Raw genomic sequence first — 27,875 nt, 5'->3', positions numbered from 1 at the left:
GGAAGGAAGTAATAGCAAAGCACTTCTGAGAAACCTTGCCAAGAAACATTCCCCACCGTTTTCATATTTACTTTTGTATTTTGTATCTTATTTTACTTAATAACCCAATAAAAATATTAAACCAGTTATCAACTGTCCAGGGTTTTGGTTTTAAGATGAGTGGCCGTGCAGATATTTTAGATATATTAGGTTCTTTTTACATTTAAAAGAACCTGGAGAACAAAGAAAATTGAAAAATATAAAACTGAACTTGAAAAACAAGACATTTACAGACAAACAGAAGAATGCAAAACAGTTCCTCATTACAGTGAAATCTGGTAGCTGCACGAAAATGTGATGAAAATATAATTTGCACGAAATGCTTGCAGTTCTGAAATTCTGAAAGATAGCAAGAAAATCCAATGAATGTAGCAGATGAGCAGGAGAAAAGTCCTTTATTTTTTCCTTCTTTTGGCATCCTTTTTCCCCAGAGGGGATCAACCAAAGAGAATGCAGTGATTGACAAGTGGATTTGCTACAGTTGTATTTGACCTGTGATGTTTTTCAACTCTAGAGGAGACAAGGAAGGAAGGTTCAAATGTAATGGAGAAACTAAGCTAATGGGGTCAAAAGACAGACTGAATGAGCTTGGCAGTTCTTGATTCTTAAAATCCAAGTTGAGCATTAGGATGCTATTTCAAGCAACATGGGCCAGATTACAGTATATCCTAAACCATGTTTCTCAATCTCAGGCAACGTTAAGATGTGTAGACTTCAACACCCAGATTTCCCCAATCTTGCTTGGGAAATTACTGTCCTAACTACTTCAGGCTACTTCAGCCGACTGCAGTTTGGCAGTTCAAATCTCACTGGCTCAAGGTTGACTTAGCCTTCCATCCTTCTGAGGTGGGTAAAATGTGAACCTAGATAGTTGGGGGCAATAGGCTGACTCTGTAAACCGCTTAGAGAGGGCTGTAAAGCACTATGAAGCGGTATATAAGTAAGTGCTATTGCTATTACTATTTTAGACTAACACCCCTCAAACTTCCAGAGTTCCATTCCAACTTCCCCTTCATCTCTCAAGCTCCACCCCTTAGATCTCTCAATCTGTTCCAGCCCCAGCTTCTCAGTCCCAAACAAAAACAGCAATTATCCTTTAGAACAAACTGTCCCTAATTCTATTTTTAGTTTCTTTCATCACCCTCCTGCTGATGGGAAAGCAAATCCAATTTCCTATCTTTCACCTCACCTGTTAGAAAAACAAAATACCAACGAGGAAAGATCAACGAGTGCAGTTAATTAATTACTTGCATGTAGGCAGGAGTGGGCATAGTCAGTGACATCATTAGATTGGAAAAGAATGAGTTTTGTTGTGCACACTTAATTTTGCCACACTTTTCTGCGAAAATATAAATAGAGCCAGTTTAGTGTAATGGTTAAAACACCAAGCTAGAATCCAGGAGTGTGTGAGTTCTAGTCCTGCCTTAGGCATGAAAGCCAGCTGGGTGACATTGGGCCAATTACTCTCCCTTTCAGCCCAATCAACAACACATGGTTGTTGTTGTGGGGAAAATAGGAGGAGGAAGCAGCATTATGTGTGTTTGATTGCCTTGCGTTATTTATAAAAGTAATAGATGTGGGTCTAGCCCAGGGGTGTCCAAACTTGGGAACTTTAAGACTTGTGGACTTCAGCTCCCAGAATTCCCCAGCCAGCCATGCTGGCTGGGGAATTCTGGGAGTTGAAGTCCACAAGTCTTAAAGTTCCAAGTTTGGACACCCCTGGTCTAGCCCCTCAATGCACAGATACAGGGACAATCATATGAAGTTTTTAAAACCAGCAGTTTTCCACCCAATCTCAGTAGCACAAGTTTCAGACTGTTCAGGGCACCCCCAAAATGGGAATTGGGTTGTGGCAAGGGCATTAAAAGTCAAGATGGTGGCTTTGATCATATGGTTGAAGCAGCCATCTTGAATTTCTCTCTCTCTCATGCACACACAGACGGTTAGACACATTGTTTTGTCTTATTTTATTTTCCCCACTGTGCTCTTCCTTTACTTCAAAATTATCTGGTGGTGGTGGCATTAAGCTGCTTCTCACTTTGTTATAAATGGTCCATGAATCAATGCATATCTGTACAGTAAGGAAAAAGAGGACTTTGATGCGTTTATCAACTAAATTATAGGCTACAAAACAACTCTGGGTGGTTTTTCAAATTTAAAACAATAAATACAAAACAGCTCTAAAAGGAAAAAAAACAAACGGCTGGTCCATTCAAGGAGGGCAAAAACATTCTTCCAAATTCCCCAAATCTTCCATTCCACTCAAGACCAGCGGGAGTGTCGTTTAGTTTATCTCCTCCTTTGAAGAGTTTTATCAGCTCATATCATGGAGCTAAAGGACGCATTTTCCATGCCCTGCTAAAAGATGAAATCCACTGTGTTCCCATTAGTTTGATCTTGAAGATCTAATCTACTTAACTGAAAGCACTGGATTTCTTCTGCCAATGGGGCATGTTCCAATTTTGACTATATGCATCAAAATGCACATTGCCAAAGGTTAGTGTCTGTGTGTCAAATTAAGGAGTAAAACCAGTAAAACTAGTGTAATTCAGCTCAAGAATTAGATGCCTCTGTGTGTGTGTGTGTGTGTGTGGAATAAGCCCATTTAAAGAACATAGGATTTTTATCTTTGCTTAGTAAAAATAAATTCAAAGCCCACTAAACTGGTAAATTACCTCATGGCTCCAAATGAATGCCCGAGGAAGTAAAACAGATGCAGGAAAACCCCTTCCTAGCTTGTAATTGTAAGTGAAACTTCCATCCCCACAGGAACTGAGTTTAAGAAAAACAGTTCAGATATGGATCTTAATTCCCTGAAGCTTTGCCCAACACCCAAGTAGATCTCAGGAGAAAATATTTTATCTTTTGCAATGGAACAGAAAAGCCTTGTTCTAAATTTGAAAGTTCAGTTTCAAACCTAGCGTCTTATTCTTTGCGATAGTGATCAATCCAGTAAGCATTACTGCAATGCACTCTACCTGGGGCTACCCTTGAAGAGCATTCAGAAGCTTCAGCTGGTGCAGAACATAGCAGTACAGATAGAAAAGGGTGATGCTTGTTTAGCACATCTAACATCGCTATTGGTGATCTGCATTGCTTGCCAATATGATTCTGGTGCTGGTTGTCACCTTTAAAGTCCTTCATAGTTTGGGACCATATTACTTGAGGGACAATCCCTCCCCGGTTGTTTCTACTTGTTTATTTCCGCAATCACTGGATCACCAGAACTAATGAGTAGAACTAAGGAGAAAGTTCCTGGCAGAACAATTGTGTAACAGCTTGTCTGTTGTTGGTGCTCCATTGCTGGTGGTTTTCAAGAAAAAAAAATTGACAACTATTCATCCAGCAGGGATTAAGGACTTTGCCTAGGACTGGGGGAAGGGAAAAATGATTCTATGATTCACCTGAGACAGAAGTGGGCTTTGTCTGTCTTGTTGCTTTACGTTGTGCGGGGCTAGCTCATATGGTGAGGAAGAGCTCTTTTAAGGGTAGCTAATAAAAATGGCAACTACTTTTCATAAGAAAAGGGTGGTGTTTTTTTTTCCTGCAAAGCATTTCCATTATCAACATAATTCAAACTCCTTGATACCAGCTGTGTTTCCCCTTCCACCAAGCAGAGCAAAAGAAAAAAAATAAATTAATGACAGAGGCTTGAAGGTTTCGTCCACATGGTCTCCTTCCAGCACTCTTATGGAAACCACAGAGAACAAATGACACTGAAATGGCCAATAAAAGTGTGGGAGGCCAGCTGAGAGAAGTCCTGCTTCTTCAGCTGAAGGCCTTCATTTTGCTCAGACTGTCAGCATACTGGAAATCAGTGCTGTTCTCATAATCGTACATGTCCAGCGCCACCTCGCAGCTCTCCCGGACGACCCGCTCTTCATCCTTGGCAAATTCCTCCAAGGTGGTCAGGCAGGACTCCTTAGCAATGGAGCCCAAAGCCTCGGCACACTCGTGGCGCACCATGGGATTCTCTGCCACGTTCTCCAAGGATGCCGTCAGCTGTGGAATGCTGGCCTCCTGCTGCATCTGGCCCAGCACATAGGCAATCTCATGGCGGAAGAGGACACTGCCACACTGGAGGCCTGGGGAAAGACAGAAGTCACCTGACTAAGAAGAGGGAAGAGAACTTGCTTGGTAGCGTAAATGTAGTGGAATCTGACACTAGAATGCGGGGGGGGGGGGGGGGCTGTTTCCAAGGGAGCTAAGAGGCAGATCAGCACCGAGTGCCATCTGATGGTTATGCAGCCTGTGCTTGAGCCTGGCAAGATTAAAGTCAGGCCCAAGGAACCAAGAAGGCTTAATTGCTGAGTAGTTTCTTTATTGCTTTATTATTTTTAATACTATTTTAATTACTTATTTGCAGCCTTTCGTTTAGTGACTGTTCAAAGTTACAATGGTACTGAAAAAAGCGATTTATGACCATTTTTCACATGGAAGCCCCTTGCAGCATCCCCAGGGACACATGATCAAAATTTGGACTCTTGGCAACTGGCTCATATTTATGATGGTTATAGTCTCCCGGGGTCACGTGATCACTTTTTGTGACAAACAAAGTCAATGGGGAAGCCAGGTTCACTTTACAATCGTGTTACTAACAACTGCAGTGATTCACTTAACAACTGTGGCAAGAAAAGTCATAAAATGGGGCAAAACTCATTTAACAACTGTACTGATTAGCAATAGAAATTTTAGGCTCCGTTACAATACAATACAATACAATACAATAGTAGAATTGGAAGGGACCTTGGAGGTCTTCTAGTCCAACCCCCTGCCTAGGCAGGAAACCCTATACCGTTTCAGACAAATGGCTATCCAACATCTTCTTAAAGACTTCTAGTGTTGGAGCATTCACAACTTCTGGAGGCAAGCTGTTCCACTGATTAATTGTTCTAACTGTCAAGAAGTTTCTCCTCAGTTCTAAGTTGCTTCTCTCCTTGATTAGTTTCCACCCATTGCTTCTTGTTCTACACTCAGGTGCCTTGGAGAATAGCTTGACTCCCTCTTCTTTGTGGCAACCCCTGAGATATTGGAACACTGCTATCATGTCTCCCTTAGTCCTTCTTTCTCTTAAGCTAAACATACCCAGTTCCTGCAACCGTTCTTCATATGTTTTAGTCTCCAGTCCCCTAATCATCTTTGTTGCTCTTCTCTGCACTCTTTCTAGAGTCTCCACATCTTTTCTACATCGTGGCGACCAGAACTGAATGCAGTATTCCAAGTGTGGCCTTACCAAGGCATTATAAAGTGGTATTAACACTTCACGTGATCTTGATTCTATCCCTCTGTTGATGCAGCCTAGAACTGTGTTGGCTTTTTTGGTAGCTGCTGCACTCTGCTGGCTCATATTTAAATTGTTGTGGTCGTACGTCGAGGACTACCTGTATCAGGTAAATACTGAGAAAGTTTTAGGCATGATTCCTTCCGGGCATCTTTCTGCAAACCAAGGACCCACTGCTGATCTGCCTCTTAGCACCCTGGGAAAGAGCTCCTGCATTCATTCCACCACAAGTGGCTCAGGACTGGCTGTCCTGATGGCAGCGACTCAGGGATACAGGAAAAGTGTTCAAGTGTTCCTTTTGAGGCAGACTCCTGGGTGCACAAAACCAGTGATTTGGGAAATGTTCTTTCCTTGGAGGAGGTGGTGCTTCCTCCCTCAGAAATCAAATCCACCTCTCCAACTAGGCAGAGGCAGGTTCCCCACAACTTCCATTTCAATACCTGGGGTTGGATGCTCTTCAGTGGAGATATCGAAGACTGAACCCAAGACCCACTAAATCTAAACATGCTCTGCCAACAAATGGTGGTACACTGTTGGTTTTTAATTCCAAAGGTCACACAGGTATAAATATCTATCTAAGGAGGAGGTAGGCCCTACACATACAATTCTCTTTAGCTATTTCTCAACTCTCCCGTAAAAGGGTGATGGGCCAATTACACTGAACTTGAAGACCCGCGTCTGAGCCATGAACGGCGTACTGAGGAAAGCTTGGAGTCTGACCAGGTTCAGTCACTGAGTCATAGTCTTTTTCCAAGAACCAGAAAGGGCTGTAGGGAGCCAAGTCTGCTGAGTGGGAATATCCCCATGGACAGGATAGGGTCAAGATGGATTTTTGAGGATATTGGACGGAAGTGAGATTCCAAATAAAGAACCAGATGTACACTTCCATATAGCTAAGCCTCTGCATGTTTACTCAGAATTAGGACCTATTGAGGTCTTACTCCAGATAACAGCAGGAAAGAAAACTGGGCTGCTTAAAATATCTGCTACGTAGAACAAACAGGCTTCTTAAGAGTTGTACCTTGCCCCCTGCCACAAAAAGGTTAAAAAAAATCATTTGAGCAGACATGTATCAGTCTGCACAGCAAATGTGCTTTAAGGGAGGATGCATTTAGCTTCAAAAATTCCTGAAATTTGTCATAATTTACAAATGACATTACCATTATGCATCAAACTATAATGAATTTTAGTAGCATTAATTTCTCAGTCATTATTTATAATTCAAATAAAATGGGTGAGGGGGAATAAAAACGGTTGGCTGCTCCTGTTAGCACATCCTTTAAGCAATTTCCCCCTCTTACGATTTAAAGCATTTTCCTAACATCACCCAACCATCCTTGAAAAGATTAAAAAATCCATCCTCAATACTGTTATTTTGATATTATATTGCATCATTGACTCAGAAGTTGATCTTGTGAAGTGTTGATACCGCTTTATAATGCCTTGGTAAGGCCACACTTGGAATATTGCATTGTTTTGGTTCACCACTATGTAAAAAGATGTGGAGACTCTAGAAAGAGTGCAGAGAGGAGCAACAAAGATGATTAGGAGACTGGAGACTAAAACATATGAAGAACGGTTGCAGGAACTGGGTATGTTTAGCTTAAGAGAAAGAAGGACTAGGGGAGACATGATAGCAGCGTTCCAATATTTCAGGGGTTGCCACAAAGAAGACGGATTCAGACTATTCTCCAAGGCACCTGAGGGTAGAACAAGAAGCAAGGTGGAAAATAATCAAGGAGAGAAGCAACTTAGAACTGAGGAGAAATTTCCTGACAGTTAGAACAATTAATCAGTGGAACAACTTGCCTCCAGAAGTTGTGAATGCCCCAACACTGGAAGTTTTAAAGAAGATGTTGGATAACTATTTGTCTGAAGTGGTATAGGGTTTCCTGCCTAAATATTTGCTTGAAATGGTACTATAGAGTATCCTGCCTAAGCAGGGGGGTTGGACTAGAAGATCTCCCTTCCAATTTTGTTATTCTATTCCTATCCTATCCTATCCTATCCTATCCTATCCTATCCTATCCTATCCTATCCTATCCTGTAACTGTGAGAGAGATCTTGGAATCCTAGTGGACAACCATTTAAATATGAGCCAGCAGTGTGCAGCAGCTGCCAAAAAAGCCAACCCAGTTCTAGGCTGCATCACAGAGGGATAGAATCAAGATCAAGTGAAGTGTTAATACCACTTTATAATGCCTTGGTAAGGCCACACTTGGAATACTGAATTCAGTTTTGGTCACCACAATGTAGAAAAGATGTGGAGACTCTAGAAAGAGTGCAGAGAAGAGCAACAAAGATGATTAGGGGACTGGAGGCTAAAACATATGAAGAACGGTTGCAGGAACTGGGTATGTCTTGTTTAATAGAAAGAAGGACTAGGGGAGACATGATAACAGTGTTCCAATATCTCAGGGGTTGCCACAAAGAAGAGGGAGTCAAACTATTCTCCAAGGCACCTGAGGGTAGAACAAGAAGCAATGGGTGGAAACTAATCAAGGAGAGAAGCAACTTAGTACTAAGGAGAAATTTCCTGACAGTGAGAACAATTAATCAGTGGAACAGCTTGCCTCCAGAAGTTGTGAATGCCCCAACACTGGAAGTCTTTAAGAAGATGTTGGATAGCCATTTGTCTGAAACAGTATAGGGTTTCCTGCCTAGGCAGGGGGTTGGACTAGAAGACCTCCAAGGTCCCTTCCAACTCTGCTATTGTATTGTATTGTATCCTATCCTATCCTGAAGAAATGCCCTAAGAAAGTGGTTTTTAAACTTTTCCTTCTTTAGCCAAAGCCACTTATCAGACTGCCCTTTTTACCCAACTCACTTATAACACTTTTAAGGCAATGGTTCTCAACTTGTGGTCCGCAGGCCCCTGGGGGTCACAATGTTGTGACAGTGGGTCCACAACGGTTTGATGAAATATTATGATTTAAATCTTGAATTAAGTTTTGGTAGTGTGTGGCCATGGTCTATGACCACAAAAGATGTTTAAAGGGTGTCTATGGTGAAGAAAAGGTTGAGAACCACTGCTTTAAGAAAATTTAAATATCCTTGTTGTGATTGGGCAGTGGGTTCATGTGTCATCACCCAAAGAAAAAGTCACTTTTACCCAGTTTTAGGTAATTTACCCAGGTTTGGGATGGACTGCCCTAAGAGCGGCACATTAGATACATAAAGAATCTCCGTCTAAAGTAACAATTTCAAAAACGGCCCAGTGTAATTGAGTGCATCCAGCATTTGATTCATTCATGATGCATTCTGGAAAATGGATTCTATGCTCCACTCTTCCAAAGAAAATCACAGCCCGGGAACATTTTTTGCCCCAGATTCTTGAGCCAGGCAAAGAAAGTCAGCTGCTTACCATCAGCAAGTGCCAGAACAGCAGTTTCTCCTCCAATGTTCCGTAACGCAAACATAGCTTGATAGCGCTGAAAGAGTGATTGTGACTCATCCAGCAGGGTGAGCCTCAGCTTCCCCACGTCTTTCTCCTCAGCGGGAGGTGCTGGATCCACAGAGCGGTAAGGGTTGACGGCAGAGTTTGCCTTGTGCTCCTGAAACCATTCCAGCCTCTTCACAGCCAGCTGACATGTCTCCGCTACCTACACAGGAGAGCAAATGGACATGAGAAGATAGTTTTTGCCATGGTTCAGAAGTCTTCATGGAAAGAGAAGGACTAGGGTGCTAATGGTAAAAGAGTTGCAAGCTTGTGGTAAATGCTTTCAAATTAAAATTCAAATGGCTTTACAACTTTCCCCTAAATGTAGGATTAAAAAGTATTAATAAATAATAGTTCGAAAATTAAACAGGAAGATATTCCAAAATAATTTATGTTTTTAAAAGGCAGAACTCTCTTTCTCATTCTTCTAACAGTTTTAAGAATACCATGAATAGCCAAAGGCGGGGGGAAATGGAGGATCATAGAACAAATCAATCCTGAGTTCTCACTCAAGGCTCAAATATTCAGATTCAAATTATGAAAACTCAGGTCCTTTGAGATGTCTATATTTCTGGGAAACATGGAAGAAGAGAGAAAAAGAGGACAACCAGCAGCAAGGTAGATGGACTCAAGTTCCAATGATGGATGGGTTGAAAAATCTGAAGGACCGGATGCGGGACACATAATCCTGGAGATGACCCAAAGCTGCTTTTTCAAGAGGCAACTGGAGTTTCTGGTTTTTCTTTGAAGAAGTTTCACTTCTCATCCAAGAAGCTTCTTCAGCTCCAACTCCTTGAATGAGAAGCAAAACATCTTCAAAGAAAAACTAAAAAGTCCAGTTGCCTCTTGAAAAAAAGCAGCTTTGGGACAACCATGACGTGGATGAGACTGAGAATCTCCATAGACAATCCTGGACAAGGTGTTTATTATGAGTCAACAACACCAACATCATAAATTAAAGAGAGTTATGTTTCAAAATGTTTTATTATTCTACTTTGGAACCACGTATCACATTTTTCAATTCAGCAATTTTGAAGGAGTTATTGGGGTGATGCAATGGTTCAGCAGTTAAAGCAGGGGTGTCAAACTCATGGTACGTGGGCTGGTTGCGTCACGTGCTGGCCCTGCGCCCTCCTGGTTTAGCCAAGGGGGGGGAAGTCCCGATACATCATGTGACGCCGCCGTCACAACACAAGTTTGACACCCCTGGGTTAAAGATATTGGGCTTGTCGGCTGGAAAGCCAACAGACCAGGTTCAAGACCTGAGAGTTGTACAACAGGTTGAGCATTCGTCCTTGCCCTAGCTTCTGCCAACCTAACAGTTTGAAAGTATGCAAATGCAAGTAGATAAATAGGTATCAGTTCGGTGGGAAAGTAATAGCACCCTGTGATGTCATGCTGGCCACATGACTATGGAAATGTCTTCGGACAGTGCTGACCCTTGAAATGGAGATGAACACTGCCCCCTATAGTCAGCAACGACTAATGGAGTAAAATCTACAAGGACTCTTTTATAGGAGCTATTGATTTTCCCCACTCCCATATTCACCTCAACAACAGGATCTTCAGAATATTGTTTCAATATATCAAGTACTTTTGGATTTCCAATGGCACCAAGAGCTTCACCTATGGAAAACAAAAAAAAGTAGGCAAATGAACACAGATCAGTGACGCAAGAATCCTTCGACATCTATAATCGATACAAAGATAACCACAGTAACAAATCTCTTGAATCCTTCAATCAACTGGTACTCAAAAGTTGCTAAATTAAAAAAATACAAAATATAATCAGAATAATTATATTCAAACCAATAACAGCATGACATAAAGGTACAATCCACCAAGATTGGTCATTGAAACAAATTTATTTCAAGTACTGAAGGAAAGGAACAGAATGCAGATGTGTGGAAAAACCATTTACCCATACTAGCCAATGAAATTATTCTATGCCCTTTTTCCTAAGAAGAGAGGTACCGTATTTTTCGGACTATAAAACGCACCGGTGTATAAGACGCACCAAGATTTCAAAGAGATAAGTCAGGAAAAAAAGTTTTGGTCCTCCCTGGCCCCCAGGAGCACTCTACAGGCTTCAGCAGGGCTCGGGGAAGGCAAACATGCCCCTGTATTTTGCCAAAACGAGAGCATTGTTCCCTTCCTGCAGCCCTGCTGAAGCCTGCAGAGTGCTTCTGGCGGGTGGGGGAAGGCAAAAACGGCCCATTTCTCACCAAACGGGGGCATTTTTTCCTTCTCTCAGCCCTGCTGAAGCCTGCAGAGTGCTTCTGGGGGGTGGGGGTAGGGGAGGCAAAAACACCCCCATTTGTCACAAAAATGGGATGCAGGGGCAGGGTTTCGGGAGGCCAAAAATAACTATATTCAGTGTATAAGACACACCAACATTTCCACACACTTTTATGGGCAGAATCTGAGAGCCGTTAGGACGCCGGGACGCTCGAAAGGCTTTCGCGGCTTTAATTAGTGGCTGAAATGCGGCCGATCAGCTGATTTCACCCCAGCAGCGTTCTAGCTCACCGGCTGGAGCCGGACAAGCCTCAAACCCCCTCACTCAGCTTACAGTTAGCAGGAGGAGGGGGAATCTGCAGACCTCACGAAGCTGCTGTCTAGTCGCCTTTGATTGTATATATATGAATCCGAATTGTTTAAGGTCAAGAATTTTCCTTGCGCTGATGTGGGGAGTCCAAGTAAACTGCCTAGAACTGAGGAGCTCCCCTGCTATAGTCCTATTGGGCAGACTGAGTTTTTAAAACTGAGCTGCCCGAGGCAAAGGGAGGCATGGTCAAGAAAAAACTCAGTCAGTCCTAGGGCAGTTAGGCTGTGTTAACCCATGCTTGGACTCTCCAAGCAGCGCACAGGAGAAAAGGTGTGTCTTATACTCATAAGGTATATAAATAAGGCAATAAGCTATATAAAAGTGAAATATTGTATTTAAAATCTTCCCCATCAACACTAAAATGCTAGTTAAAACAACAGGTATTTAAAAGTATTTTGATCTTAAGGCAATGTTAAATGGTTGTATTTTGTGTTCCCGCAGAAAACTGGGTAACATTGGGACATGCCATGTTCTATTTGAGAGGATTGGATGCTCTTTTGAGATGGTTTTAACTGCAGACCCCTTAAAATTGACCTTAGCTAATAGCAGATCACCATGAAAGGGAGCCAACATCAGTGCTCTAGGGCAGGGGTTTCCAATTTGGCAACTTTAAGACTTGTGGACTTCAGCTCCAAGATTTCCTCAGCCAGTTGAAGTTGAAGTCCACAAGTCTTAAAGTTGCCAAGACTGGAGATCCCTGCTCAAGGGCATTGTCTCTCAACACACATCTTAAAGTTGCCAAGGTTGAAAAACACTATTGCTGCTGGTCTTAACTATTTTCCTCTTTGAAAACTGCAATTGTCATCAGGGATAACACAAGGACAAAAAGTAAGCCAGTGAAAGTAACTCAAGATTCACAATCACAGTTAGGAGGGTCTTAGGACTGTCTGAAATGTCTCATTTCAGTTGATACCGTTCTTAACAAACAATTGCTTTTATAAGGTTTTTTGTTTTGTTTTGTTTTGCGAGTTACATCTGTTCTGAAGTGATCCAGTCTTTGGGACCGAATGGTGGGAAGAAACCCAAACCTGCAGAGGATTTCCTTCACTGGCTTCATGCAGACTAGTTTTCCTAACCAGGTGCCATCCTGAATATCAAGTTCCTTAATCATCTTCAAGCTAGCCACCAAATAGTTCCCCGCTTCTCACCTGCTTCATGTCGCACCATGGGTTCCTGGCATGTGTTCTGGAGCACATCAATGAGGACTGGGATGGCCCTCTCGTCCTGCATCTGGCCAAGGCAGTATGCCAGCTCATGCTTCAGGAGAGCCGAGTCATCTTCAAAGGCTCGGCTGATCCACTCAATGGCAGCTGGACCCCCCAAATTACGTAAGGTGAAAAGGGCGCGGAAGCGTGCCTTCAAGGATTGTTTGGGGTTCACCAGAATCTGACCGATCAATTCAACTTCTTTCTCTTTCACCATTGTTTACTGTTTTACTGGTCTGAAGAGACAGGGATGCTGACTTTAAAAATCTGGAGGACCTAAATAGAGAAAAAAAAATGAACATGTCTAAACAAATGTCACCTTGTAAGCAAATTTGACCTTGCATGTTTTTTTCAAATGGAAAAGAACAGCATCGCCATCTTTAAAATTCATATACTATTCAATAAAACAAATTAGTAGCATAAGAAATCCACTACAAATCAGGACAATGTGCATATGTACATGATCAATCTGGAGCAATAATTGTATAGATGCTAAATATAGAAAAATGCATGCAGAAACCCATTTTCCTCATGCCACTTGTCATCTTTCTTATCTTCTCCAAATGTAACAAATTAAAAATAGAGATATTACATGCAAATTCATATATGCTGTTTAATCTTTTCTCTTAAGATAAGAAATTTGTCCTCCTCCGGCTTCTCAATAGTGCCATGTTGCAGCTGAGAACCCCACAAAATTTGCTGCCAATGTTAAGACTGTGTGATACAATCAAAAGCATACATTGGAACATTAACGTAATTTGTCAAAATGATTATATTTGAGAAAAATGGAGTGAACCATTGCATGTCGGAAATAAAGGCTGGAAAACAAGAGAAAACAGATGAATTTGTGTACCTAGGTAGAATATTTACCAAAATCGGAAAATGCATGGAGACATTTTAAGACATGTGAATGCCGATAGGAAAGTTGTTGGGTTGTATGTGGATCATTCCAGGGAATGAATGTTGGAAGAAAAACAAAAGGTAAACTGCTTAAGATGAACTGCTCCAAACTTGACTGCAGAAAATATAACTTCTGCAACAGAGTGGTCAATGCCTGGAATGCACTACCTGACTGTGGTTTGTTCCCTAAACCCCCATAACTTTAACCTTAGACTGTCTACTGTCAATCTCACCCCATTCCTAAGAGGTCTGTAAGGGGCATGCATAAGCGCATCAAAGAGCCTACCGTCCCTGTCCTGATGTTTCTTTTTATTCATATCCATTTCGTGTTTATACATATATATATTGACTAATACATGCTTGACGAAATAAACTCTTTTTTGGGAGAGGGGCGGTCTAAAAATCTAAGAAATAAATAAAATAAATAAATAAACAAAAAAATAAAATCAAAGATAAAAAACTGTATGTAAAAGAGTGTGTTTGTGGCCAGTGTAGTATATGAACATGAGAACTGAGTAGGCCAGATGAAACAAGTAAATATAAGAGCCGGATGTCTGTAGAGACTCCCACTCATCCAGGTCATAATTGTCCCAAAGGTGCTTTTTCAGGAGGCAACTGGACTTTCTTGTTTTTTTTTCTTTGAAGACGTTTTGCTTCTCATCCAAGAAGCTTCTTCACCTTTGACAGGATAGTGGGGAATGGAAGGATTTCTATTCCTTGCAGACAGTTGGTAAGAAACCTCCAAGTGCTTCAACATCCTCTAAAAACAGTGTTTCTCAACCTTGGCGACTTTAAGTCCTGTGGACTTCAACTCCCAGAATCCCCCAGCCAGCATAGCTGGCTGGGGAATTCTGGGAGTTGAAGTCCACAGGACTTAAAGTCGCCAAGGTTGAGAAACACTGTTCTAAAAGGATGCAAATGATCAGCTGCCTGCAAGGAGTATAAATCCTTCCATTCCCCACTATCCTGTCAGAGCTGAAAAAGCTGCTTGGATGAGAAGCAAAACATCATCAAAGAAAAAACAAGTCAGTCCAGTTGCCTCCTGAAAAAAAAACACCTGTGGGACAACCATGCCCTGGATGACTGCTAATCTCTACAGACTTTTAGCTATACAATTTGGGATGAACTCCCTTTGAATGATGGAGGAGTAGGAATGGATTTGCAGAGAAAAAAAATTGCAGACTACAGGAACCATTTGCACCACTCAGGTGACCCTGAGGTCACAGATAAACCTCCAAGGGCTTCAAAGACCCTCTAAAAGGATGCAAATGACCAGCTGTCTGCAAGGAATATAAATCCTTCCATTCCCCACCATCCAGTCAGAGCTGAAGAAGCTTCTTGGATGGGAAGCAAAATGTCTTCAGAAGAAAAACCAGAAAGTCCAGTCGCCTCCTGAAAAAAAAAGCACCTTTGGGATAAGAGCCGGATGTAGTAAAATCCAATTAAATGGGTACTAAATGAATGTAAACTGAACACAAATAAGAGTGGGCTGCAGGAAAGAATTGCGACAGATGGTCTGGTCAACCGAATGCAGTGTAAAGTTGGGCAGAGAGGCAGGGGAAAACTGAGAAAGTTGGAGAAATTGTAGAAAGAACATTCCAGAACAGGTAATATTCGGTTCTTTCATTAGTCCCCTCAGCGAAGTAAGCTCGCCTGCCCCCTCCCCTTCTGTTTCCATAGCAACACGGAACCGCAACGTCTCCCCTTTATCTTACTCACCGGACCCTCACACGCGTTCTTCAGCAGCACATGCGCACTCACCTTCGAGGGCGGGCTAAGGGACGGACGGAACCAAACGCAAACAGGAAGAAGAGACGCGAAGGAAAGCTGCTCCTTTCCTCCGTGGTGTGTATACTTTCGTTCTTGTTAACTATAGTGGAGGAAAAGAGAATGTTTTTTTTTCAGAAGTAGCTGCTTCAAATGAAATACAGTATTCTTTTTTTCTTACCCCCCCCCCCAGCGAAGTCAACGAGTCCGATGTGAGTGGAGCAAATAGAGCGCCATGCGCATTGGCACCAAAAAAGAAAAAAAAAAGACTCCTCTGCCAACTCATAGGCTGATCGAAGGACGATAGATCTATAGTTTACACACTCGCCCACCGCTTTTGCATTTGGGGATCGATTTTGGAATTTTTTCCCCTATTTAACTCTACCTTCTCGATGTGTGAACTTCAACTCTCAGGATTTCCTAGCCAGCATATTTGGGCTATTCTTCAAAGTTGCCAAAGTTAAGAGAAGCAACCTGGAATGAAGGAGAAACTTCCTGACAGTAAGGACAGTTAACCAGTGGAACACTTGCCTTCAGAAGTTGTGGGTGCTTCTTCACTGGAGGTTTTTAAGAAGAGACTGGACAGTCACTTGTCTGAAATGGTAAAGGGTCTCCTGCTTGAGCAAGGGGCTGGACTAGAAGACCTCCAAGATCTTTTCCAGCTCTATTCGGATTGAGAAACAGTGCCATGGGGTTGATATTTGCTCCCTTTTGTCTATTCATACACTCCTAGTGGCCATATAAATCAGGGGTGTCCAATCTTGGCAAATGTAAGATTTGTGGATTTCAATTTCCAGAATTGAAGTCCCCTCCATGCTGGTGGCTCAGTGGCTAAGATGCTGAGCTTGTTGATCAGAAAGGCCGGCAGTTCGGCGGTTTGAATGGATGAGCTCCCGTTACCTGTCCCAGCTTCTGCCAACCTAGCAGTTTAAAAGCATATAAAAATGCAAGTAGAAAAATAGGAACCACCTTTGGTGGGAAGGTAACAGCGTTCCGTGCGCCTTCAGCATTTAGTGATGCTGGCCACATGACCACCGAGATGTCTTTGGACAGCGTTGGCTCTACGGCTTTGAAACGGAGAGGAGCACTGCCTCCTAGATTTGGGAATGACTAGCACATATGTACAAGGGGAAACTTTACCTTTACCATGCTGGGGAATTCTGGGAGTTGAAGTCCACATTTGCCAAGATCAGACACCCTGATTTATATGGTTGCTAGTCCTACACAAAGAGAGCAAATATTAATGCCCCATTGCAGTGTTTCTGAACCTTGGCAACTTTAGAATTAACATCCCTGATACAGATTTCTTCATGACAATCTGTCTCCAGCCTGGTCCCTCAGATCTTCCAACAGTATCTCTATCACCATCTTCCTTGCTGTTGCTCATCCTCTTCTTTTTCCTTGCACCTTTCCAGCATTAGAGCCCTCTGCAAGAGTCGAGTCTTTTGCACAATTGTCTGAAAGTAAGATAATTTCAGCTTGGTTGCTTTGCTTTCTTGGCCATCCATGGTATTCTCAGGAGTTATGAGCATCAATGTTTTTCCTATCTTGCTTCATTTACTTCGATCTGGTGTCCCCTGGAAATACTATCACTTGCATGGTTCTGATTTTGTAGGTATAGGTTCTGATTTTGTAGGCATTTGATCATCTTTTCCAAGAATATCACAATATACTGCTTGTAAAAACATAACTATTTTGGACAAAGTTGGCCTGCTGTTTCTCTGAGACTCAAGGATACTAATACAGTATAGAAACCTCGAGGGTAGAGGGGCTATTTAACCAGTTTCAACCCTTAGGAAAGTAGGGATGTTACCCCTGTATCTCAAATCTGCTTTTCCAAAAGGCAACAGGATTTTCTTGGTCCCCCCCAATGAAAATGTTTCGCTTTTCATCCAAGAAGCTTCTTCGGTGAAGACGTTCTTCACTGAAGAAACATCTTGGATGAGAAGCAAAATCATTTTCAAGGAAAAAGAAACCCCAAGAAAATTCAGTTGCCTTTTGAAAAATCACCTTTGGGACTACCACAACCTGGATGATTGAGAATCTCCATAGATATGAGTATGTACACCACCTTAGCTATAGAAGGTCATGGCACTCAGTGCAGGGTTATAGATAATCCCTGATTTATTACCATAATTGAGCCCAGAATTACATTGTAAAAAGCAATGTTGGTTCTGGACCCCTTAGTGTCCTCAAGCAGTGGTTCTCAACCTTTCCTTCAGGTAGATCCTTAGAATCTTAGCTTAGAATCAAGGTCAGGTGAAGTATTAGTGCCCTTTTATAAAACGCTAGTAAGACCACACCCTGGAATAGTGCAATCAGTTTTGGTCACTATATTACAAAAAGAGATTGAGACTTTGGAAAAAGTTGAGAGAAGAGCGACTAAGATGATCAAAGACCTGGAGGCTAAACTATATGAAAAACGGCTACAGGATTTGGGTTTGGCTAGTCTAAAAGGAAAAGAGGACTAGGGACATGATAGCAATATTCTAATATTTCAGGGGATGCCATGAAGAAGAGTGGGTCAGGTTGCCTTTAGAAATCGTGAGTGCTCCATCACTGGAGGTTTTTAAGAAGAGACTGGACAGTCCCTTATCTGAAATGGTATAAGTTCTCCTGCTTGAGTAGGGGGCTGGACTAGAAGACCTCCAAGGTCCCTTCTAGGTTTATTCTATTAAACTTAAACTATTATGTTTCTATGAAAGTATTTCAGAGGTGGTATTCAGCAGGTTCTGACCAGTTTTGGAGAACCGGTAGCGGAAATTTTGAGTAGTTCGGAGAACCAGTAAATACCACCTCTGGCTGGCCCTGCCCCCATCTATTTTCTGCCTCCCGAGTCCCAGCTGATCGGGAGGAAATGGGGATTCTGTTTCCCCTGGAATGGGGAGGGAATGGAGATTTTTACAGTATCCTTCCCCTGCCATGCCTACCAAGCCCCGCCATGCCCACAGAACTTCAAAAAAAATTTAATCCCATCACTGGAGGAGTAGTTCTTTGTAACTTTCTAATCTAATATCTGCAGGGTATTGCATGCAGAAAGGGTAGGGTTCACTCTTAAACGACTAGTATGGTAGGAGATTAGCTCACTCTCTGCACTGAAGTAGTTATAGATGTTCTTCATCTGGAATCGCATTATGCAGATTTCACTGTAAAATATTGATTGTACTTTACTGCAAACGGAGAGAACTAGTTATAAGCAGAAATGATGAAAATAACAACCATGAGATTTGTTTTTTGGTTTTTTAATGTCAATTAATAAAATATTTGTATAGAGCCCCAAAATTTCAAAATAGTGCAAAACATCTCACTATCATGCATCCATTGTTGGTAAAACCATTGCTCAATCCACTTCAGGTATGTATGTACAGAACAGACAACATGAAAACATATTCCAACATGTGTGCTACACAAATAGAATTAACTTCATTTTATTGTTTGGGGTTTTAAAATTTATTCTGATTCATTTTGTTGTTCGTTTCAACTACATGCCAAAGAGAAACAATTGAAGGAGGAACCAGTTTGGGGGGGGGGGGAGATGGAAGGAGATGCCTACCCTTGGCTCCTTGTCATCTCACTGTACAGGATAGGGACGGTGCCAGATTTGTTTGTGCCAAAGTGTGCCGGAGACAGAAGTGGAAATTTTTGCCTTACCTCCCCTGCAGTCTTAAGAGGATTTCAAAACAAGGCTTTTATTGTGCGGTTGTCCTGCCTTGTTCACAGAATTTTGCAGAAGATCCAGACAACTTTCATTTGTAACCTACGCATTTTCCTGCTGTTGGTGCCATCTTGCCCCAGAAAAAAAAATCTGTTAAGGAGGGAAGAGATGAAATCACCTTGCCACAGGTTTTGATTTGCTAGCCACAATAGCTGTCTGCCTGGATGCAACTGTTGCCTAAAGCTTCCCCCCCCCCCCCTTTTAATTTTTTTTCCAAATGCGATTTATATAAGTCTGGTGGATTGTGCATATGTCTGTGTGTAAACATTCAACTCAAAATCCTGATACTTTGGTCCCAAGCAATTCATAAAAAATTAAACATTTTTGAAAAAGAGGAGGGACAAATGGGGGGAAAAAGAGAGAGTTCAGATTAATAGTGGGAGGAGTTAAGCTTGGAAGTAGGTTTGTGCAGTGTTTGGAAGAGGTGACTATGCATTTTCCAGCGAGGGGATGTATCTTTCCTCTAGGTTTAGGTTGACATCACTTGTCTTTCTTTCTGGGCATTCTTGAATGTTCTCCATTATATGTCCAAAATGCCTTGGAAATCTTTCAATCTCCAGATGTCGGGGAGATCAAAGATCATAGGTGGAATACCTACATTACATGTAGAAGATCCCGTTCTTGATTTCTGCTTTTAACAGGATCCCATGGGGGTGGTGGTGGTGGAGGAATGAGCTGCCAATCAGGTGCAAATAGTTAAGGGCAGAATGAAAATAATAATAATCTGCCTGATGTAAGGCACCTTTCTAGGAAGCTAAGATAGTTATCAGGTTGATCTAACTGGTTTAGAGCTGCCCAACCAGTGAGAGTGGATCCCATATCAGATAGCAAACAAGGAAGGGGAATAACGAGCGGTATTTCAGTGGCAGAGGAGCAAACTGGAATGGGGTGGGGGGGGCAGTTAAGCAAGGAACTGGCAAATGACAGCAACTGATGGGCTGTGTGATCAGTTCAATCCGTAAAGTCATAGAAGCATATGGACAGAACTGGCCAAGCTGTTAGGATTGCTGCAGCTTTCAGAAGGAGAGCCTTCTGCAGATGTGACATCAATGAGGAGATTTTAGGACAGTCATGCTGATCATTTAACTGTTCCAAAGGTTGGGCCACCCTCAGCAATTCCATAAACAACCGCTCTCTTCAGAACATTGCTCCTTTGGACCTCATGCTCTCCCCGCCCCATATATCTCCTCCCTTTAATGTTCAGCCTTTGCCTCTCTCCTGGAACCTCTCAAACCTTGAATTCTTTCCAAAATTACATACTGTAATCCCACACCTACAAGGCCCTACTCGAGTATTATCTTCTGACTGGTAGTGGAACAAATACTGCACGGACACTCTACGTCAGGAGTGTCCAAACTTGGGAACTTTAAGACTTGTGGACTTCAACTCCCAGAATTCCCCAGCCAGCATGGCTGGCTGGGGAATTCTGGGAGTTGAAGTCCACAAGTCTTAAAGTTCCCAAGTTTGGACACCCCTGCTCTACGTTCACATATCTCTCCCTCATTCCCTCTACATTCACAAGAATAAACCAGCTTAGCTTAGGTGTGTTATGTGAATAGAGCCAGGAATTATGACACACTGGAAAAAGCCAGGGCCAATCCCATTGCTCGAATGCTCCTTTCCTTGAGTAAAAATAAAATTCCTTGAATTAGCACACATGCTCCATGCTGTTGTTACCAAGTGTGCAGAAAGGTTGCCTACAAAATTCCCCTTGGGTGAATTTGTCCACGTACCCTAGCGTTCTGAAATACCTGGTTTTATTTCCACATGGAAATAAACCTGGGCATTTGCAGCTCTCCGTTTTTTCACTTCTAAGATACTTAACGTTCTTATTACAATTTTCAGTCTTGAAACTGTACTCCCAATGCATTACTTTTCTATGTTCGTGTGTAAACAAACGTCACAAAAAGAAGTGAATCACGAGATAATCATGGCGGTAGCAAGAGTGCCGTGTGATGTTTTACCAATGCTCACAGCCGATGTTCACGAACATCGATAAAACCTCACCCAGTATTGTGATGCAGTCAAGATTTGATGGTGGGGTAGAGTTTCAATGCATATATATTGCATGTACAAATAGTAACTCCAGTGTTTGAAATGTGTGCGTGAGATGGGGGGGAAAAAACGACACAATGGAACTGTAAGATGGTAGCAAAGTGCATGCTTCACTTCTGGAATTAAATCCAGAACTTCTTAATGGAAAGGAACGTCTTGAAGGAACGGGGAAAGAAAGTCCTAAAATAACAGAACGGAAAAAAGGAAGCCATAGCCCTTCCGATGATGGACTACATTTCCTAACGTTATCTGATTGCTGGGCTTCCTTGAAGGCCACAGCAATAAAAGAGTTTCATGCTGATGCCAAGATGGTGAAATGCCTAGCTGCCATTCTCTAGCCTTGCCTCGCTGAGCTGATAACGTGGTGCTAGAGTCGCAGGGAGAATTCTGATGTTATTTCTTTAGCCCTGCTGAAACAGGGTGAAGACAAAGAAAGCTGCCTTTCCCAGTATTATATATTTGTAACTTATCCTTATTTCCACTTGGCACAGGGATTTCGATTTTATTTAGAGTCGGCTGCTAGTTCAATCCCCAGCATTTTCAGTTCACAAATTAGGCAGCATGTAGTGGAAAATACACTTCTACCACTCAGACCTTCAGAGCAATGTTTCTCAGCCTTGGCAACTTGTGATGGGGTCGACTTCAACTCCCAGAATTCTCCAGCCAAGCATGCTGACAGGGGAATTCTGGGAGTTGACGTCCAGTCATCTTACTGTAACTAAGGTTGAAAAACATCTGCCTTAGATAGCAGCTGCCAATCCACGCTGGAAATACTGGGTTGGTTGACAAACACCTTGGTTAAATGGAAGGCAGCTTCTGATGTTTATCAGGCAAAAATGTGCCAGGAAAGCGGGAGCTTATGCCAAAATGCAGTCAGCAGCATCTTTGATTTTTGTTAGAATCCTTTTCGGGGACAAACTCTTCACTCTCTCACCTCTCTCTGCTTCATGGGAGAGTTTTGGCAATGCACATGTATTTGAGAAGGTATGCGCGACATGTGATCCTTGGCAGCGGGAGCAAACCTCCCAAATAAAAGAGGTGAGGAGCAGGAAGGGCCAGGGTGAGGGCCAGAAGAAAGGACAGCTCTGAAAACTCTATGGCTTCGACATGGCTGTATAAAAGAGGGAAGGGACCAGGAAGAGAAGGGAAGGCAATTCTAGCAGACTGTGGAAAGGGAACAAGTGGGAGGGGGAAGTCAGGGGGAGGCAGATTGGTCTTAGCTGCTGCTGCCCTCCTCGGCTGAGCGAGTATCTGACTTCAATTTGACAAACTCCTTGGCCACCTCGTCGTTGTTTCTCTGGGAGAGGATGCGCAGCACCGTTAGGCCCGTGTCATCCATGTGAATGCGCCGGCCCAGCGGCAGCCAGCAAGCACAGCTGCCCCGCTGCACGATGTCCTTCAGCTGCAGGATGGCGATGCCCACCGTTCGGTCTTCCCGTGCAAAGCAGTAGTCTTTGACGCAGACTTGCAGCTCGTAGCACTCCGGGCCTGTCTCAGTGCCGAGGGTGCTGGAGGCGGAGGAAGAGGAGGAGGAGGAGAGGAAAAGCAGGAAAAGATAAGGTTTCAATTTGCAACTGAAAATTCTTGCCTCCATCTTATGAAAAGGACATAGGTTGAAATCTATAGAGGCCACATTAGCTCAGGGTTTTCCTTGGCTCACTATGCTGATCCATGTTTTGCTTTCATTTTCACAGCTAGTTTCCAAACTGTTACCCATAAATTATGACTAGAGGAAACTGTCTCTACCTGCCTCTCTGTGTCCTTCTCCCTTGCCGGGCTTTTCAGAATGGACACTTTTGATTCTTACAGGTATTGACTCAGTGATGTCATTGATGCAGATTGTTAGCTGATTGGCTGCACTCTGATACACCACTAGGTAATGTATCAAGGTACTTGATTCTCAATCCGTGCTGTATTTACAACCAGCACTTGCAATGCAACTTTCCACAGGATGGGATGCAAGTTGCAATGTTGCCTCTTGCAATTTCATTTAGCAATAGCAGTAGCACTTATATACCGCTTCCCAGTGCTTTTACAGCCCTCTCTAAGAGGTTTACAGAGTCAGCCTATTGCCCCCAACAATCTGGGTCCTCATTTTATCCACCTCGGAAAGATGGAAGGCTGAGTCAACCTGGAGCCTGGTGAGATTAGATCTGCCTAACTGCTGGCAGTCAGCAGAAGTAGCCTGCAATACTGCACTCTAACCACTGCGCCACCATGGCTCTTTTCCTATGGCACGTGTGCCAGAGGGGGCACGCAGAGGCCTCTCTGTGGTCACGCGTGCCATCCCCAGCTGCTCTTCTGGTTTCCAGCCAGCTGCTCTTTTCCATGCTCTCTTCCGGAGCATGGAAAACAGCCAAAAAACCAGGCCATTTTTCATGCTGTTTTGCAGGCTGTTTTTCATGCCGTTTTCAGGCCATTTTTGGGGTGTTTTGGGCTTGTTTTTTGGGCCTGAAAAACTGCCTGGAAAAAACAGGTATGCACACGCTGGCCAGCTGGTCTTCGAGTTTCTGGTGCTCTGGCGCGCATACATGCAATGTGCCTGCACGTGCGTGCCAGTTTGGGCACCCAGTGCCGGAAAGGTTCGCCATCGCTGCCTTAGACCAAGGCTGCAAATACATCTTCTTCACAAACCCTAGAATTGTGCTCCCTTAGTGTACAGGTGCATCTTTGCTGCTCAAAATGATGCATTTTGGTTTTAGAACTGCACATTCTGGATAAGCAGGTTTCGATGGTAGTTTCACATCAGCAGCTTGGGATTGCACCTGCCATATATAGAGATTAGTCCATAGCACATGCAGGTAGTCCTCGAGTTACCTTTAGTGGCCGTTCAAAGTTACAAGGGCCCTTTTAAAAAATGACTTACAACCAGTCCTCATGCTTATTGTCATCTCAGCGTTCCCAGGGTCATATGATCAAAATTCAGGCACTTAGCAAGGCAACTGCATGTATTTTACAGTGGTTGCAGCAGGGTCCCTGGGCCCATGCAACAGCCGTTTGTGATATTCCCAGCCAGCTTCCAACAAGCAAAGTCAATGGGTGGAAGCTGGATTCACTGAACCACTGCATGTGTCACTTAATAATTACATTAATTTGTTAACAAATGTGGCAAAAGTAATACAATCAGGCATGGCTCACTTATCAACCATGTTGCTTAAGAATGGAAATTATGGTCGCAGTTGTGACTAAGTCAAGGAATATCTGTTCTTTTGCAGTAAATCTTTAGTAGCAATAGCACTTAGATTTACATACTACTTAACAGTGCTTTACAGCCCTCTCTAAGAGGTTTGCAATCGGGATATTTTCCCCAACAATCTGGGTCTGCATTTTACCGACCTTGGAAGGTTGGAAGGCGGAGTCAACCTTGAGCCTGGTGAGATTCGAACTGCCAAATTGCTGGCAGTCAGCAGAGGTAGCCTGCAGTACAGCACTCTAACCACTGTGCCACCACGACTCAATACTCTGCCTGACTATGTAATGCTTCAATTGGAAGTAGAAGCCTTCCTAGTAGATATGTGATCTTGGGAAGGTGATGCAAGTGCTTTAATGAGACAATGACAAAGCACCTCTTCAAATCCAATTCAAGGCATCGCACTATCCTAATAGTCCACTTTGCTCTTTCCTAGCATCAGAACTACAGTCATTAATTGCAGGAGAATGCAATTACTTTACTGGATCATTCCCCCCCCCCTTTTTTTTTAAACCAAGTTCCTTCCTTGCCAATAGAATTCTCAGGCCAGGGCAAATTTTGCAGAGAGAAAAAAAACGGTGTTGCCTTTATTCAAGACAGGGAAATCAGAAACACTCACAACTGGATGCTCTCATTGTATTTGGGGGACCAGCTGTTGTTCTTGGACTTGGTAGCAAATTTCCTTTTCTTGTCACTGAGATGTGGCCCAATGATGTTGACTTCAATGAAAGGCCGGAAGATGCCCGATGTCTGCCACTTGAGATCATTGGCAGCCACCACTAAGGCAGAAAGGAGAGAGAGGAGAAAGGACTATGGCTTGACTTCACCTCAAAGGAAATCATGTGGCATTTATTAGAGCAGAAGAATATGGAAGTGGCAATCTGGAATAGTCTGGATTTTCTAAACTACAATTGGCTATGCGTCTAATACCTTGACATTTGTTAATTCAACTGTTTTTAGAGAGTCACATATTGCCAAAATCCTAAATAGTGTACGCCACTTGCATTATTCAAAAAGCTTCATATATATATATCTATGTATACATCTTTATGACAACTCTATGTGATAAACCAATTGCTCTTATGCTCACTTAAGCCATATATATTTCTCCATTTGCCTTTGTTTTTTTTCCATATCTACACAAAAAATGTTCATAAAGACAAATACGTGTGTTTGGATGCAGTCACAGGCAAATATAGAGATTGCAAGCACAAAGGGAGCAGAAGAACAAAATGGCTAGTCACACATCATTTTGACTCTGGATAGTATATATTTATAAACCCAGCCCCAAGTAGAAATGAGTCCTGCAGTATAAACCAATTGAATAATTCAGATTGCTAATGAATCAACATAGAACAGTAATATGCTGCCTTCCCTAATAACTAATAACAAATTTGTACAGACTTGACAAACTGAGGTTCTATGTATTTCTATTGTAGCTAAAAGTCATAGTTTATGGCATCTTTTCCGACTTGCCATCATCTATATGTGAACATTTCAATATTTTCCATTTTTTAAGCCACCCCAGCCTGAAGACTCTGGGCAGTGTGGATAAAAGTAAAATGTCCGAATAATATTAAGCCAGCAGATGTGACTCCCAAAAATGAAAAGAAAGGTAGAATAAGATTTAGTGGTTTCCCAGAATGCATTGGGTCTAGAAGCCCCAGGTAGTGTGGTTTTCTGCCACTTTGGGATATGCTGGTCTCCTGGTGATCATCACTGACCTTTGACCGTTACTTTGTGTTCGCTGGTTCCAGGATGGGTGAAAAACTCGACATGGACAGAGACTTCTCCCACAGGGTCATCTACTCCAGAGCCTTCGTGGCAAAAGGAGGAGGGCAAGAGGTCCCAAAGTGGTCAGACAAGAAGAGAGCAGAGAAGATCACCATTAGTCTTTGTCAGACCAGGTGCCCTGCCCATCAATACCATGCAGGGATTCAGGGCTGCTGATTTCCTTGGACTGGTTCTCCTTTAGAGGCACCGCTGGCTTTGAGTCTCTTAACAATGAGCCCTTCCCTCGACTAGATTGGTTAAGGCTTCCCCTCTCACATTTTTTTTTAAAAAATGCCATAATAATATCCCCAAATCTACCTTGTCAATCGCTCTGTTTTTTTTCTCTTCCTAGCATTTTACTGCAAGTGTAGGGTCTTCTGTTTTTTTTTCCAGATCAACGCAGTGATGATACTGAGCGTTAGCTGTGGCAGAAATTGACTACCTGACTTATCACCCAAGCCTGATATGGGCTGAGAGAGCGTGAGTAACTCAGTGTCATGACTGCTGCTTTCGTGATTAAGGCAATCTGCTGATTTCCATCCATCCATCCATCCTCCTGCCAGCCAGCCCACCAGCCAGCCAGCCTGCCAACCAACCAACCAACCAACCAACCAACCAACCAGTCAACCAGTCAACCAACCAACCAACCAACCAACCAACCAACCAACCAACCAACCAACCTCGAGCATTAAGGACCCCATAGTTCAACTCTGAGCTACAAATATTCTCTTCTCTGTCTGTCTAAGTCTGTCTTCCTCCCTGCCTGAGTATTTATCTATCTATCATCTGTCTGTCTGTCTGTCTGTCTGTCTGTCTGTCTGTCTGTCTGTCTGTCTGTCTGTCTGTCTGTCTATCTATCTATCTATCTATCTATCTATCTATCTAATTTATTTCTCTCCCTCTCTTCTTCTCTCTCTCTCCCACCCCCCCTCTCTCCATCGTTATATACTATACATGGCCCCAAATCTTAGAAGACTCTAAGGGGTTTGTTTCTGGGCCATGAACCAAACAACAGCATCAACCTTACTTTTCCATCACAGTCTGCAGGCCCTTCCCCTTTGCAGTTGTTCTACCCCCATCCCCGCAGCTCCACCCCCCCCCCCCAGACCCAAGAAGCAGGAGAACAGTTCCTTGTTCAAACAGGCTTCCTCCACAAAGGAGTTTCACATGCAGCAAAGGCCAAAAGGGAAGGCAGGAAGGGTGGGTGGAAAGAGTCAGTCTGCAGAGGTGCACAGGGCCAGCGGTCTGGTTACATAGCGCGGGCAAGGTCTCAGTCCAAGATGGGAGCAGCAGTGTCAGAGGGGAGGGGGAAAGGAAGAACTGGTGGCAGCAGGGCAGCCACGGAATTGGGAAAAGGGAGAACAGAGAGGGTTCCTGCAGGTTTCCCAGGGGCAGACCCTCAGGAAAGGGGGCTAAGGCTGCGGATCTCAGAGCGAGGGAGAAACAAGGTATTTCATCTCCCCTCCCATCAGGAAGTTCCTAACCATAACCAAAATGATTTGCTGCGTGTGTGTGTGTGTGTGAGAGAGAGAGAGAGAACATGAACACACAATCTGATTTTAAGCTCAACGCAAGAGTCAGAAAACTCTATCCTATAAAGCTCATTGAGAAATGCAAGATAGGGGACAGGACAATAATCCTGTGCTATGATTTGTCCTTAGATATGTAGAAATAAAGGGCTTCTGTTCAGGGAGATTCTCTTTGCTAATGAATGTAGCTAATGTAGGCCTTAGCTCGCATGCTATGCACAGCTCTCACTCCTCTTAAAGTCTTCACATATCTCAAAACTGTTGGCAGATCCTGCCTTTGTCTTTTGTTCTCTGACTAAATACTTTTAATTGTTGGGAGTTTACTGTAGTAGGGTCACTATCCTTTTGTTTTCATTCGTAGTGTTCTTTTTTAT

General features: G+C 43.0%; 2 protein-coding genes and 1 long non-coding RNA gene across 4 annotated transcripts in view; 1 reads left to right on the top strand and 2 right to left on the bottom strand.

Moving 5' to 3' along the window:
* Positions 1-1,991: 1,991 nt before the first annotated feature.
* DOHH (deoxyhypusine hydroxylase) lies at positions 1,992-15,436 on the bottom strand. Of its 2 annotated transcripts, none has more exons than XM_081960096.1 (5): positions 15,234-15,436; positions 12,516-12,848; positions 10,309-10,385; positions 8,685-8,922; positions 1,992-4,124 (listed from the first exon to the last, which is right to left on the bottom strand). In XM_081960096.1, exons 2-5 carry the CDS (start codon positions 12,787-12,789, stop codon positions 3,808-3,810), a joined length of 906 nt encoding a protein of 301 aa, XP_081816222.1. In that variant the 5' UTR covers positions 12,790-12,848; positions 15,234-15,436; the 3' UTR covers positions 1,992-3,807. The 2 variants fall into 2 exon arrangements, with proteins under 2 accessions (XP_081816222.1, XP_081816221.1); XM_081960095.1 differs by having other exon boundaries at positions 15,192-15,435.
* On the top strand, positions 15,246-26,310 carry LOC309396014. The gene is made up of 3 exons (XR_014176018.1): positions 15,246-15,317; positions 22,819-22,885; positions 25,957-26,310. It is a non-coding gene; the product is annotated as an uncharacterized lncRNA (long non-coding RNA).
* Positions 18,473-27,875, bottom strand: part of UNC13A (unc-13 homolog A) — a 173,227-nt gene continuing 163,824 nt past the window's right edge. Inside the window, exons 41-43 of the mRNA XM_081958016.1 lie at positions 25,924-26,016; positions 24,819-24,978; positions 18,473-22,517 (exon numbers count right to left, since the gene is read on the bottom strand). Coding sequence (XP_081814142.1) covers positions 22,226-22,517; positions 24,819-24,978; positions 25,924-26,016 — 545 coding nt within the window. The 3' untranslated portion in view covers positions 18,473-22,225. The remainder of the gene's footprint in view (positions 22,518-24,818; positions 24,979-25,923; positions 26,017-27,875) is intronic.

The sequence above is a fragment of the Natrix helvetica genome, assembly GCF_964273705.1.
Source record: "Natrix helvetica genome assembly, chromosome: 1".
In the NCBI taxonomy this organism is placed as follows: Eukaryota; Metazoa; Chordata; class Lepidosauria; order Squamata; family Natricidae; genus Natrix; species Natrix helvetica.
Note: the sequence above shows the minus strand (reverse complement) of the source record. Positions and strands in the feature narration are given on the sequence as shown.

Coding starts and splice junctions, on each gene's coding strand:
- DOHH (XM_081960096.1), bottom strand. CDS start 12,789: ATGGTGAAAGAGAAAGAAGTTGAATTGATCGGTCAGATTCTGGTGAAC. Junction 8,923..10,308: donor CTGAAGATCCTGTTGTTGAG/GTGAATATGGGA, acceptor TCTCCTGTGTAG/GTAGCGGAGACATGTCAGCT. Junction 4,125..8,684: donor TGTTCTGGCACTTGCTGATG/GTAAGCAGCTGA, acceptor GTCTTTCCCCAG/GCCTCCAGTGTGGCAGTGTC.